The sequence below is a fragment of the Coregonus lavaretus genome, assembly GCF_964263955.1.
Source record: "Coregonus lavaretus genome assembly, chromosome: 20".
Taxonomy (NCBI): domain Eukaryota; kingdom Metazoa; phylum Chordata; class Actinopteri; order Salmoniformes; family Salmonidae; genus Coregonus; species Coregonus lavaretus.
Genome location: NC_140007.1, coordinates 44169610 through 44184773, shown reverse-complemented (window position 1 = coordinate 44184773; position 15164 = coordinate 44169610). Strand labels below are relative to the sequence as shown.

At 41.4% G+C, this 15164-nt stretch overlaps 1 protein-coding gene across 2 annotated transcripts; it reads right to left on the bottom strand.

Moving 5' to 3' along the window:
• Positions 1-12638, bottom strand: LOC311147812 (TBC1 domain family member 22B-like). Of its 2 annotated transcripts, XM_084184602.1 has the most exons (13): positions 12356-12637; positions 9710-9766; positions 8407-8759; positions 8053-8220; positions 6491-6561; positions 4161-4289; positions 3867-3932; positions 3405-3519; positions 2602-2708; positions 2374-2449; positions 2085-2212; positions 1868-1963; positions 1-1608 (listed from the first exon to the last, which is right to left on the bottom strand). In XM_084184602.1, exons 1-13 carry the CDS (start codon positions 12409-12411, stop codon positions 1480-1482), a joined length of 1551 nt encoding a protein of 516 aa, XP_084040728.1. In that variant the 5' UTR covers positions 12412-12637; the 3' UTR covers positions 1-1479. The 2 variants fall into 2 exon arrangements, with proteins under 2 accessions (XP_084040728.1, XP_084040729.1); XM_084184603.1 differs by lacking the exon at positions 9710-9766 and having other exon boundaries at positions 12356-12638.
• Positions 12639-15164: the final 2526 nt, after the last annotated feature.

Here is a 15164-nt window from a genome sequence, read left to right as displayed (position 1 = left end):
GGATGTCATTACCACTAAATAATTTAATAGGGAAATTGTATGTGTGCAGCAGAATGTTTTATCCCATCAAGGTGTGCCACAGTTAAAAAAAGGTTGGGAACCACTGGCATACAGTGGCTTATGAAAGTATTCACCCCCTATGGCATTTTTCCTATTTTGTTGCCTTACAACCTGGAATTAAAATGGATTTTGGGGGGATTTGTATTATTTGATTTACACAACATGCCTACCACTTTGAAGATGCAACATGTTTTTTTGTGTGAAACAAACAAGAAATAAGACCAAAAAAACAGAACTTGAGCGTGCAAAACTATTCACCCCCTCCCCCCCCCCAAAGTAAATACTTTGTAGATCCACCTTTTGCAGCAATTACAGCTGCAAGTCTCTTGGGGTATTTCTCTATAAGCTTGGCACATCTAGCCACTGGGATTTTTTCCCATTCTTCAAGGCAAAACTGCTCCAGCTCCTTCAAGTTGGATGGGTTCTGCTGGTGTACAGCAATTTCCCAGTTCCTGCCGATGAAAAACATCCCCACAGCATGATGCTGCCACCACCATGCTTCACTGTGGGGATGGTGTTCTCGGGGTGATGAGAAGTGTTGGGTTTTCGCCAGACATAGCGTTTTCCTTGATTGCCAAAAAGCTCAATTTTAGTCTCATCTGACCAGAGTACCTTCTTCCATATGTTTGGGGAGTCTCCCACATGCCTTTTGGCGAACACTAAACGTGTTTGCTTCTTTTTTTCTTTAAGCAATGGCTTTTTTCTGGCCTCTCTTCCGTAAAGCCCAGCTCTGTGGAGTGTACGGCTTAAAGTGGTCCTATGGACAGATACTCCAATCTCCACTGTGGAGCTTTGCAGCTCCTTCATGGTTCTCTTTGGTCTCTTTGTTGCCTCTCTGATTAATGCCCTCCTTGCCTGGTCCGTGAGTTGTGGTGCCATATTCTTTCCATTATTTTATAACGGATTTATCCGTGGGATGTTTCAAGTTTTGGATTTTTTTTTATAACCCAACCCTGATCTGTACTTCTCCACAACTTTGTCCCTGACCTGTTTGGAGAGCTCCTTGGTCTTCATGGTGCCGCTTGCTTGGTGGTGCCCCTTGCTTAGTGGTGTTGCAGACTCTGGGGCCTTTCAGAACAGGTGTATATATATACTGAGATCATGTGACATACTGAGATTGGACACTGGTGGACTTTATTTAACTAATTATGTGACTTCTGAAGGTAATTGGTTGCACCAGATCTTATTTAGGGGCTTCATAGCAAAGAGTGAATACATATACACGCACCACTTTTCCGTTATTTATTTTTTAGAATTTTTTGAAACAAGTTTTTTTTTTCATTTCACTTCACCAATTTGGACTATTTAGTGTATGTACATGAAATCCAAATAAAAATAAATTTAAATTACAGGTTGTAATGCAACAAAATAGGAAAAACGCCAAGGGGGATGAATACTTTTGCAAGGCACTGTAGAGGCCTATCTCTTGTAGTGATTGGGCGCGTCAGCGAACATATACTTGAGTCTGTATGCTTCAGCCAGGAGAAGGCCTACTTCCTCGTTCCCCCAGTGGATTGTGGGAAGGTTCTGGAGTAACATGAGAAGACCCTGGAAAGGCAGAGACACATTTTATGACATAAGCACCATTTTGGAACTGGATGGAAGGAAGTGTGTGAATAATCCCTGGTGGGCCTCACGGTCACCATCTGCAAAGTGTCATGAACACTGAAATATGCAGATTTGTTTTTTAATGAGAGCTTTTCACTGGAGGGTCTGTCAGGCCATACAAAAAAGGTAATATGTTTTCAAATACCCTCATCAACAGAACCTGCTCGATTACTTCAACAGTGGACAGAATTAATGGTACCTGAAAATCGACCATGGAGAGGATCTCTTTGCGCCACTCGATCAGGAAAGCAGCACAGACGTACAGGTGGAAGTGGGAGAAGCCCTCTTGCTCAGCCTGCAGGGATACATGACAGGTGAGCATGTGAAGAACACAAACACATCATCTCTAAATCACACAAACATTCAGATCTAAACATAAAGGTTTTAATGCAAATGTCTATGCGTTTGTGTGTGACCTGATAGGTGTCCCAGAGGCGGATGGTGCAGCGTAGAGGCAGTTCTCTCATCAGCAGGTTGTTCATCCAGCGGAAAGCAAACTGCAAGTACTCCACCTCATACCTCTTAAAGTAGTTGTGTATGTCCTCTGAGAGAAAAGGACGCAGCCACACAGTGAGTAGAGAAAAGACAGATAAAAACTGACCCCGAGGCCATCTGAAATAATGGAGACTGGATATCTATTTTCATATAAATTGAAAAGGTGTCTTGCCTCAGATACTGTAACAACATGAGGAGATCATATCTCACCATCGATTCTGCTGACCAATTCTTCCAAAGCTTTCACTTTGTTCTGAATCCCTGGCTGAGCAAAGGTGTAGTTGTCCTGCACAGATGCACCACAATAATATCAACAACACATCATGAGGAGGATTTCATTTGTGATTGTAGGGGGGGGCTGCTGGAGACAAGAGTGTCGGAAATAAATACCATAGGCGCAGATGTAGAAAATAACTGAATAACATTCTAGATACCAACCTGTATTCCATCCAGCAGCTTGGTCATGCACCAGAAGCTGTCTGCCTCAATGTTCCTCTGGGTGTCAAGAGGAAGGGACGCTACGTCAAAATTTTCCACATCCTCCTCTGTGGAGACACACCCAAAATATCACAGTAAGCAACAAATACCTGTACATCCAGCTCACTCAGGGAAGCACGGTTTGCAATGCTGACAAATAACCACACAGACAAAATGAATGCATGTAACTGCCAAAATAAAGGACACACCAACATAGTGTCTTAATAGGGCGTTGGGCCACCAAAAGCCAGAACAGCTTCAATGCGCCATAGCAGAGATTTTACAAGTGTCTGAAATTCTATTGGAGGGATACAACACCATTCTTCCATGAGAAATTCCATAATTTGGTGTTTTGTTGATGGTGGTGGAAAATGCTGTATCAGGCGCCGCTCCAGAATCTCCCATAAGTGTTCATTTGGGTTGAGATCTGGTGACTGAGACACGCACACACGCCCTTTGAACCCCCTATGCTTCTAGCCATGGTAACCAAAATAATGGGCAACTGGGCATTTCTATACATGACCCTAAGCATGATGGGATGTTAATTGCTTAATTAACTCAGGAACCACACCTGTGTGGAAGCACCTGCTTTCAATATACTTTGTATCCCTCATTTACTCAAGTGTTTCCTTTATTAATCCTTCTGAATGTAATATACGACAAGATTATTGGACACCCTGTCAGTGGATTCAGAGGCCATTTTCATTTCATATGGAAAAGCCTCGTCTGGTTCCTGCAGATCTATGACACATCATCCAACCTACCAACAAATTCGGAAAGGAATACCACAAAGAATGGAGTGACCAAGTCGTTGATTCCCTGGACGTAGCCACTGGCTGGATGGCGGATAGCCCAGATGAAGAGGATCCGCTCAAACACCTGATGAACACAAGGCACAGACAGGCCAGGATACAGTCCAAAGTGATATTACATGTCTACACTCTTAGAAATAAAGGTGCTATCTAGACCCTAAAAGGGTTATTCAGCTGTCCCCATAGGAGAACCCTTTGAAGAACCCTTTTGGGTTCCATGTAGAACCCATTCCACAGAGGGTTCTACATGGAACCCAAAAGGGTTTTCCAATGGGGACAGCTGAATAACCCTTTTGCAACCCTTTTTTCAAAGAGTGTATTAGAAAACCCATCTCCAGAAGATTTTTTTTGATTTTTTTTATGTTGACTAACCAAGCCATGCAAATAGTATGAAGAGCTGAGAGAGAAGCTCACCTCTTGCACCGTGGGCTGCTGGAAAAGTGGAATTAGCGGGTTTGTCCTCGGAATATCAATGTGGATCTGTGGAAACAAAGCATGTTCTACTTAAACACTGACTCACTACAGTAGGCATATGCTACTTAAACACTGACTCACTAGAGTAGGCATATGCTACTTAAACACTGACTCACTAGAGTAGGCATATGCTACTTAAACACTGACTCACTAGAGTAGGCATATGCTACTTAAACATTGACTCACTACAGTAGGTGGCATTGGTAGTTTAGGATTTGGTGATTCATGTATTACCTGTCTATATGTGTCTTTGTAAGTCTCGTCTGTCCTGGAGTGGTAATACTGTTCAATGAAGCCAAAGTACTCATCTCTCTTCCTCTTCAGCACCAGGTCTCTGCGCTCCATGTTGGCTGGGAGGTAACCCTGCCATGACAGAGAGGACGACAATGAAAGCGAAGAAAACATGTTGTTTATTAAACAAGAGGATATACTCTTGAAGATGTGAACAGTACCGGAACAGGAAGTGCGATAAGAGAATTTTGAACATATCGCGACAAATACCAAGAGCAATGTGTGTGCAGTTGTCACATACGGTGACAATTTGGGAAATTATATTTATACGACTACAATTGCTCAGAGAAAGAGATTTTGTTTAACAAGTAATAATAAAATAAAAACATCTAAAGAAAAATAGGGGTCAAACCCACCCCAATATATCGTCATACTCCTTGTGTGTGATCTCCAGTTTAGCCAAAGGTCATCATGGTACTTACAGAGAAGAAGTCCAAGGTCATCATGGTACTTACAGAGAAGAAGTCCAAGGTCATCATGGTACAGTGGCTTATGAAAGTATTCACCCCCCTTGGCATTTTTCCTATTTTGTTGCCTTACAACCTGGAATTAAAATTGATTTGGGGGGGGGGGGGGTTGTATCATTTGATTTACACAACATGCCTACTACTTTGAAGATGCAAAATGTTTTTTATTGTGAAACAAACAAGAAATAAGAAAAAAAAACTGAACTTGAGCGTGCATAACTATTCACCCCCCCCAAAGTCAATACTTTGTAGAGCCACCTTTTGCAGCAATTACAGCTGCAAGTCTCTTGGGGTATGTCTCTATAAGCTTGGCACATCTAGCCACTGGGATGTTTGCCCATTCTTCAAGGCAAAACTGCTCCAGCTCCTTCAAGTTGTATGGGTTCCGCTGGTGTACAGCAATCTTTAAGTCATCCCACAGATTCTCAATTGGATTGAGGTCTGGACTTTGACTAGGCCATTCCAAGACATTTAAATGTTTCCCCTTAAACCACTTGAGTGTTGCTTTAGCAGTATGCTTAGGGTCATTGTCCTGCTGGAAGGTGAACCTGCGTCCCAGTCTCAAATCTCTGGAAGACTGAAACAGGTTTCCCTCAAGAATTTCCCTGTATTTAGCGCCATCCATCATTCCTTCAATTCTGACCAGTTCACCCAGTCCCAGCCGATGAAAAACATCCCCACAGCATGATGCTGCCACCACCATGCTTCACTGTGGGGATGGTGTTCTCGGGGTGATGAGAGGTGTTGGGTTTGCGCCAGACATTGTGTTTTCCTTGATGGCCAAAAAGCTCAATTTGAGTCTCATCTGACCAGAGTACCTCCTTCCATATGTTTGGGGAGTCTCCCACATGCCTTTTGGCGAACACCAAACGTGTTTGCTTCTTTTTTTCTTTAAGCAATGGCTTTTTTCTGGCCACTCTTCCGTAAAGCACATCTCTGTGGAGTGTACGGCTTAAAGTGGTCCTATGGACAGATACTCCAATCTCCGCTGTGGAGCTTTGTAGCTCCTTCAAGGTTATCTTTGGTCTCTTTGTTGCCTTTCGGATTAATGCCCTCCTTGCCTGGTCCGTGAGTTTTGGTGGGCGGCCCTCTCTTGGCAGGTTTGTGCCATATTCTTTCAATTTTTTAATAATGGATTTAATGGTGCTCCGTGGGATGTTCAAAGTTTCTGATATTTTTTTATAACCCAACCCTGATCTGTACTTCTCCACAACTTTGTCCCTGACCTGTTTGGAGAGCTCCTTGGTCTTCATGGTGTCGCTTGCTTGGTGGTGCCCCTTGCTTAGTGGTGTTGCAGACTCTGGGGCCTTTCAGAACAGGTGTATATATACTGAGATCATGTGACACTTAGATTGCACACAGGTGGACTTTATTTAACTAATTATGTGACTTCTGAAGGTAATTGGCTGCACCAGATCTTATTTAGGGGCTTCATAGCAAAGGGGGTGAATACATATGCACGCACCACTTTTCCATTTGTAATGCAACAAAATAGGAAAAACGCCAAGGGGGATGAATACTTTTGCAAGGCACTGTACTTACAGAGAGGAAGTCCAAGGTCATCATGGTACTTACAGAGAGGGAGTCCAAGGTCATCATGGTACTTACAGAGAGGAAGTCCAAGGTCATCATGGTACTTACAGAGAGGAAGTCCAAGGTCATCATGGTACTTACAGAGAGGAAGTCCAAGGTCATCATGGTACTTACAGAGAGGAAGTCCAAGGTCATCATGGTACTTACAGAGAGGAAGTCCAAGGTCATCATGGTACTTACAGAGAGGAAGTCCAAGGTCATCATGGTACTTACAGAGAGGAGCCTCCATGTGATGGGTCGCACTTCTCGTGGAATGCCTGACCAGCTGTGCTTCCGGAGCTCCTCTGTTGATCACAAGGCCCAGGAGATAGAATGACAATACATACATTGTAAATAATATAATGAGAATACATACATTGTAAATAATATAATGAGAATACATACATTGTAAATAATATAATGACAATACATACATTGTAAATAATATAATGACAATACATACATTGTAAATAATATAATGAGAATACATACATTGTAAATAATATAATGAGAATATATACATTATAAATAATATAATGAGAATACATACAATGTAAACACAACATTGGCCTTCTTGTGATAGCTACTTCAATCTACACTGAACAAAAATATAAACGCAACATTAAACAAATTTCAAAGATTTTACTGAGTTACAGTTCATATAAGGAAATCAGTCAATTGAAATAAATTCATTAGGCCCTAATCTATGGATTTCACATGACTGGAAATACAGATATGCATCTGTTGGTCAAAGATACCTTAACAAAAAGGTAGGGGTGTGGATCAGAAAACCAGTCAGTATCTGGTGTGACCACCATTTGCCTCATGCAGAGCAGCACATCTCCTTTGCATAGAGTTGATCAGGCTGTTGATTTTGGCCTGTGGAATGTTTTCCCACTCCTCTTCAATGTGCAAAGTTGCTGGATATTTGCGGGAACTGGAACATGCTGTCAATACACGTCGATCCATATCATCCCAAACATGCTCAATGGGTGAGTCTGGTGAGTATGCAGGCCATGGAAGAACTGGGACATTTTAAGCTTCTAGGAATTGTGTACAGATCCTTGCGACATGGTGCTGTGCATTATCATGCTGAAACATGAGGTTATGGCGGTGGATGAATGGCATGACAATGGGCCTCAGGATCTCGTCACGGTATCTCTGTGCATTCAAATTGCCATTGATAAAATGCAATTGTGTTCATTGTCCATAGCTTATGCCTGTCCATACCATAACCCCACCGCCACCATGGAGCACTCTGTTCACAACGTTGACATCAGCAAACAACTCGCCCACACAACGCCATACACGTGGTCTGTGGTTGTGAGGCCGGCTGGACGTACTGCCAAATTCTCTAAAACGATGTTGGAGGCGGGTTATGGTAGAGAAATGAAAATGTAATTATCTGGCAACAGCTCTGGTGGACATTCCTGCAGTTCAGCATGTCAATTGCACGCTCCCTCAAAACATATGTGACATTGTGTTGTGTGACAAAACTGCACATTTTAGTGTGGCCTTTTATTGTCCCCAGCACAAGGTGCACCTGTGTAATGATCATGCTGTTTAATCAGCTTCTTGATATGCCACACCTATCAGGTGGATGGATTATCTTGACAATGGAGAAATGCTCACTAACAGGGATGTAAACAAATTTGTGCACAACATTTCAGAGAAATAAGCTTTTTGCGTGTATGGAAAATATCTGGGATCTTTTATTTCAGCTCATGAAACATGGGACCAACACTTTACATGTTGCGTTTATATTTTTCTTCAGTAAATATGGTGTTGAGTCTCACCGAGGTCGGTGTTAGGACAGGACAGAAGGTATTTGAATTTGTCCAATCGGCTCTTGTCTCGCACTGTCATGATTGGGGCCCCCGAGGAATTTTGGTCAGAGATTCTGGCGACTAACGGGATGATGGGGCGAACTGGGAGAGACTGTTGCTTCTGCAGAGTTGAGCGCACTGTGGAGGAAGAGAGTGCGAGGAGGATCATGGGAATTGCTGAGTGACAAGTCATAGAGAGCAGATTATCACTAATAATCAAGGCAGTTTTGAGTTGATAATGGAGCAATATCTTTAATTGATATTAACACTAAACGCAAATACATGTTCTCTACCCCTGACTTTAGTGGCCAGTGTCCACATTACCTGTATTGGTGTTGAGCAGGGCCTCACTGCTGGACTTCACCACCACTCTGCCATTGATCTGTCCACAGTCTGTGGCCTTCTCATGCTGAAGACGGACCTCTGCTGCTGGGGGAGCCAGCCGGTCTGCAAGCCCCGGCCCTGTTTCTGACTCAGTGGTGGTGTTAATGGGTTGTTGTACCTGGTGCGTGGAGTGCAGGGTGGGCGGGAGAGATAAGGGATGGATTGGAGCTGAGAAGTCCTCATCCTCCTCATCATCAATGTCCCAGGCATCGTTGGTGCTACGGGCAAACTCGTGGAAACTAGACGCCTTTTTGGACTTGAGATTATTTGCCTTTGGCGTGTCTTTAGGAAACCTGCAGAGAAAAAATGAAAACTTTTAATCTACGTGCCACAAAGAAGAAACCACTGAGCAGCTAAAGCTCTCTCATGGTAAAGACAATATGATACATTGACAACATACACTGAGTGTACAAAACATTAAGAACACCTTCCTAATGTTGAGTTGCACCCTCTTTTGCCCTCAGAACAGTTTCAATTTGTCGGGGCGTGGACTCTACAAGGTGTCGAAAGCGTTCCACAGGGATGCTGGCCCATGATGACTCTGTTTCCCACAGTTGTGTCAAGTTGGCTGGATATCCTTTGGGTGGTGGACCATCCTTGAAGCGTTGCAGTTCTTGACACAAACCGGTGCGCCTGGCACCTACTACCATACCCCGTTCAAAGGCTCTTAAATATTTTATCTTACCCAGTCACCCTCTGAATGGCACACATACATCTTGAACATGTCTCCTCCCCTTCATCTACACTGAAGTGGATTTAACAAGTGACATCAATAAGGGATCATAGCTTTCACCTGGATTCACCTGGTCAGTCTATGTCACGGAAAGAGCAGGTGTTCATAATGTTTTGTATACTCAGTGTATAATATAAAAAGGAACCGCTGAACAAAAGGCATAAAAAGGTCAATAAAAAAATAGTCTAAAAAGAAGATCAATGTAATAACATGGAACAATCAAACCAACAATACCATCCACATTGATGGAAGCTACAATCTATCTGCAATATTAAAGCAGATCTACCCCCTTAAAAAAAAAATATCTAAAGAAATAAAAAAAATACCATCCACACTTGTTCAAGTGCTTGGCAATATAGACGAGACACAAACATCAACAATCTAAAGTAAGCATGCGAAAAATCTATGTTGAATCAATTAAAATAAAGGGTGAAATCAAAACATCTGCTGAATGACACATATTATAAATCCCTGTGGGTTCCATGCAGACCAGCTACGCAGAGCACTTACGTGCGGTGTATTCTGGGGTCAAGTGGAGGATGCTGCGCTCCATAAACTGGCTGTATACTGTAGAAGACAAAGAGCAGTAGCCTACCTGTACGTCACTGGGAGCATGTGGGCCCATTGAGGCCTCTTTTCATGTTTCATTGACAATGTCGGCCATTATAGTGGACTCATTATGAAAGCATAGACTTCCCAGAGCAGCCATAACGGTCAGACTGAGGACTTCTTAGATACGCTCCTAAAATAGTCATAAAAATGATATGTTTTGGTGTTGGGTAATGGTTGTTACAACAGGTGTAGACCTTACTGTGAAATGCTTACTTACAAGCCTTTAACCAACAATGCAGTTCAAGAAATAGAGTTATGAAAATATTTACTAAATAAACTGAAGTAAAAAATAAAATAAAAAGTAACACAATAAAATAACAATAACGAGGCTATATACAGGGGGTACCGGTACCGAGCCAATGTGCGGGGGTGTACAGGTTAGTCGAGGTAATTTGTACATGCAGGTAGGGGTAAAGTGACTATGCATAGATAGATAATAAAACAGTCACTCTTACTTAATCAGCAGCTTTCTCAACACAATGAAGCAGATGATCAAGTGATTGCTGACTGGAACAGTAGGCGTATACTGTAGCTTTAAGAGATTATGTGAACAGCTTGCCAGGGCGAGTGACAGTCTTACTGCCACCCCATGGAGAGAGTATCCTGTTCAGCGGATGCTAGCATGTTGAGCACTCACCACCAAATCTGATGATGCTACAAGAGCTGTGACCTGCAACACAGTCCAAAGGCGCCTGCGTGTCTGTCTCCCTTTGTGTTTCTGACGTGAACCAAGCTCGGTGGAGGGGGAAATAGCCTAATGTTATCTGGACTATGTTGGGTCTTTGACACAATAGTATCTCATGTTGTAGTAAAATGGCTCATCAGATGGGTCTTTCAGGGATATTTGTAGGAGCTTAACTTTACCTGGTAACCTTTTAGTAGAATGTATTTCTTTACAGACTGTAATATGGACAATGGCAATACCCTATCATGTCTGGATGGTATCTCATAATGGCTTATTACGTAACTTGTTCTGTCAGGATTGGGAACAGTGTTATTTCCTTACAAAGGCAACTCCCACTCCTTAGAGACTACTCGCATTACCTTGGCACCCACCACACCCTGCCTCTGCCTGGCCTGGAGCCTCAACAGACACAGGCAGCCTGGCAGGAAAACAACCATTAAACTGCCTGGGCTGATTCGGGCTAGGCCCTGTGTAGCTCAGTTGGTAGAGCATGGCGCTTGCAACGCCAGGGTTGTGGGTTCGTTTGCACTCACTAACTGTAAGTCGCTCTGGATAAGAGCGTCTGCTAAATGACTAAAAATGTCAATGTAAATGTATTCACAAAGTGTCTCGGAGTGTGTGTGCTGATTTAGGATCAGATCCTCCACTGTTCATATAATTGTATTCGTTGTGATCTAAAAGGCTAAACCGATCCTGGATCAGCACGTTGTGAATATGGGCCTTGGTCATGCATTTAAAATAAAAATAAAAATAATATGCCATTTAGCAGACGCTTTTATCCAAAGCGACTTACAGTCATGCGTGCATACATTTTTTTTTTTTTTTGTGTATGGGTGGCCCCGGGGATCGAACCCACTACCTTGGCGTTACAAGCGCCGTGCTCTACCAGTTGAGCTACAGAGGACCACATTTCCAATGTGACTGACATCTGCTGCTGAGTGAGTGTTCTCTCATCCCCCATGTGACTGACTCAATTACTGACTTAGGAGGGGCACCAACACGGAGGATAAAACCTGTAACGAGGAATGATTTGTACTTTCCGTTCAACATTATGTATCTAAAATAATGGATAATATTCATTCATAAAACTGTGCATGACAACTAAAATGTAGCCTATTGGGATAGAATAACTGTATCCACTAATTGTTCACAGGAACAGCACAAATGGAAACTCAGGATAAAGCTTTTGATTTTTCAAAAAACATTCTGTTTAAATATTTAAACTAGGTTCTTGAGTTTAAAATGAATAAATCAAGATCCTCACTCTAGACCAGAAATGACTGTCAACTCTGATAGCTACAATGTTGCAACCAACTTCCCCTATGATCGTTTCTGAAGAGATACATTGTGAAACGTCATTATGGTCCATAATTAGATAGACACATTGTGTCAATTTTCCCACCGGTAAAGGGTTTCCCCAAGATAAACCATACGCCAATCTATTTGTTAATAATCTATTGGGGACTTTTCTGAAGTATTTTCTCAGTCTGCTGCATATGCTACATGTCAACATTCACCCGTTACAGACCACCTGACATGTCTGAACCATAGGTTGTATATATAGGTAACAACATATGGTAGCCAAGACAAAGACATGAAGATGACCTCAGTATGCGCTCTAATAAGTGCTTTGATGCAACAAAGACCACCACGTCCTTATTGTCTAAAGGCTTTATAAACTATATATCAAACAAGGTTAAGCATAAGTTTTATTAACCTTTAATGGCACTGTAATTACGCAAAAATCAACGACGTTACGCCCACTAAAATACAGAGTTAACTCATTATCAGAATACACAATTCTAATCTTAAGAATCACGAGATTGTTATCATAGAAGAGAGGAAGAACTGAAACCTACCTTCCTGGAACCTTTGCGTTTTTCCTCCAGAAATGTATTCTGTTGTCGGTGGCCATGCTTGGAAGTCCCCTCACACTAACACCGCGCGCAGTTCTACAAACCTACACAGCATTGGAGACGATTTTAACGTTTCGGATTCGATATACTAAACCGGCTTGTATTTTCTGCGACCAACAACAACGTTTTGACGTGCGATTATAATGTTATTTTGTTGCAATTGCCGAGACCGTATAATACAGAACGATGGAGGTCGCCATCTTGGACACATTTACATGGACGTGTGATTGGCGGACGGGTTTAACAGGTGCATAGACACTTACCAATAGAAATACTATAGTGAAAGAGAGTCAACCTTCTCTAAACACGCGTCCTTCATCGCGTGGTGTTACAGGTTTTAACGGCCAACGGTTTAGATGAAGGGGGAAATATAAACATTCGGCTATTATGTTATTATGACTAATGTTTAATAAATAGTAAACTAGCTAGCCTCGGGCCTCCTGCACCCCAGGTATCACCTTTACATTTTTGACAACATCGTGTCTGAATCTGTCCGTAGGTCTACCGTCCATTCATACTGTACACTGTTTGAGATTATATAACCTGCAAAGAGTTGGGGTTTTACTATGGGCTAATGGCTATACGATCTGCTAGGCCTACTGTGTAGAGATGAAGTTCAGATATAGACCACTCTGAAGTTATTACATCAGGCCTTGCCTCATTCTGCTAAAGTCTATAGGCTGATTATCCGATTGTGTTAGTCCGATTTGTTGCGATAGAAGAGATAGAAGGCTATTTATTACTTCTAGTTCCACAACTATTGTATTTTATGTTACATAGTCAGTACTCTGTAAGGGACAGTGTTATTCTTTCCAAACAGAAACAAATCAGCATGAGAAAAAATAAATTATTTAATATATTTCAAAGCAGAAGCAATCATTTTATTGACTTTGTTCCTAGGGCCGGGAATTGCCAGGGACATCACGATACGATATTATCAGTGGTGGAAAACGTACCCAATTGTCATACTTCAGTAAAAGTAAAGATGCCTTCATAGAAAATGACTCAAGTAAAAGTGAAAGTCACCCAGTAAAATACTACTTGAGTGAAAGTATAAAAGTATTTGGTTTTAAATATACTTAAGTATCAAAAATAAAAGTAAAAGTATGAATAATTTAAAAAATGTCTGATAATTAGCAAACCAGACGGCACCATTTTCTTGTTTTTTTAATTTACGGATCGCCAGGGGCACATTCCAACTATCAGACATCATTTAAAAATGAAGCATTTTTGTTTAGTGAGTCCGCCAGATCAGAGGCAGTAGGGATGACCAGAGATGTTCTCTTGATAAGTGTGTGAATTTGACAATTTTCTGTCCTGCTAAGCATTCAAAATGTAATAAGGACTTTTGGGTGTCAGGGAAAATGTATGGAGTAAAAAGTACTTTTTTTCTTTCTTTAGGTATGTAGTGAAGTAAAAGTAAAAGTTGTCAAAAATACAAATAGTAAAGTACAGATACACCAAAAAACGACTTAAGAAGTTCTTTAAAGTATGTTATCCACCTCACGATACTTAGGTGCCGATACGATATGTATTGCAATTCGATGTTCCAAACATATTGCTCACTATATGTCTGCTGCAGAGAGAAAAGAGAGAGCATGAGAAAACGAGTTTTGATCAGTCAGGGGAAATAAAAGTGCTGAAAACATATTGGCTCACTATTTAAAAAGAAGAGAACGGCTCATAATAATTTACATTTTACATTTACATTTTTAGTCATTTAGCAGACGCTCTTATCCAGAGCGACTTACAGTTAGTGAGTGCATACATTATTTTTTAATTTAAAAAAAAAAAAATCATACTAGCCCCCCGTCTGGAATGGAGCTAATGGAATGGCACCAAACACATAGAAACCATGTGTTTGATACCATTCCACTAATTCCGCTCCAGCCATTACCACGAGCACGTCCTCCCCAATTAAGGTGCCACCAACCTCCTTTGCTGTATCGATTTGTTCCCACATCACTACTTGTTCCTCATTTCATGGTTCTGCATTGTGATCTTATTCCCACAAGAGGGCAGGCATTTTCTGATGTAGATTAGTGCTACGCAGAATTGTGGGCTATTGTTATTGTTTGGCCTTCAATACAGCATATTGCTATTCTATTGCCTTCAATACAGCATATTGCTATTCTATTGCCTTCAATACAGCATATTGCTATTCTATTGCCTTCAATACAGCATATTGCTATTCTATTGCCTTCAATACAGCATATTGCTATTCTATTGCCTTCAATACAGCATATTGCTATTCTATTGCCTTCAATACAGCATATTGCTATTCTATGGCCTTCAATACAGCATATTGCTATTCTATGGCCTTCAATACAGCATATTGCTATTCTATGGCCTTCAATACAGCATATTGCTATTCTATGGCCTTCAATACAGCATGTTGCTATTCTATGGCCTTCAATACAGCATTTTGCGATTCTATGGCCTTCAATACAGCATTTTGCTATTCTATGGCCTTCAATACAGCATATTGTTATTCTATTGCCTTCAATACAGCATATTGTTATTCTGTTTATTTCCTTCAGTACAGCATATTCTTATCTGAATCTATAGAGCACATACTCAAAGACCCCTTACTCAATGGTTTTCACAGATCAAGTCATTTATAACGCTCTTTCAAATGCAAATGTAGGGAAATTACAATTATGCACATAAATGAGCTGGTCTTTCCACATCACCCTATATTTGAATGTCAGGTAGACTCTTCTGTCTAGTTGCTTAGGGAAATGTCAGGTAG

Excerpts from the sequence above, each read along its gene's own strand:
- LOC311147812 (XM_084184602.1), bottom strand. The coding sequence starts at position 12,411 with ATGGCCACCGACAACAGAATACATTTCTGGAGGAAAAACGCAAAGGTT. Across the intron at positions 6,562-8,052 it reads CTGTCCTAACACCGACCTCG|AGGAGCTCCGGAAGCACAGC; the intron begins GTGAGACTCAAC and ends TGTGATCAACAG. Across the intron at positions 2,450-2,601 it reads AGCTGCTGGATGGAATACAG|GACAACTACACCTTTGCTCA; the intron begins GTTGGTATCTAG and ends GCATCTGTGCAG.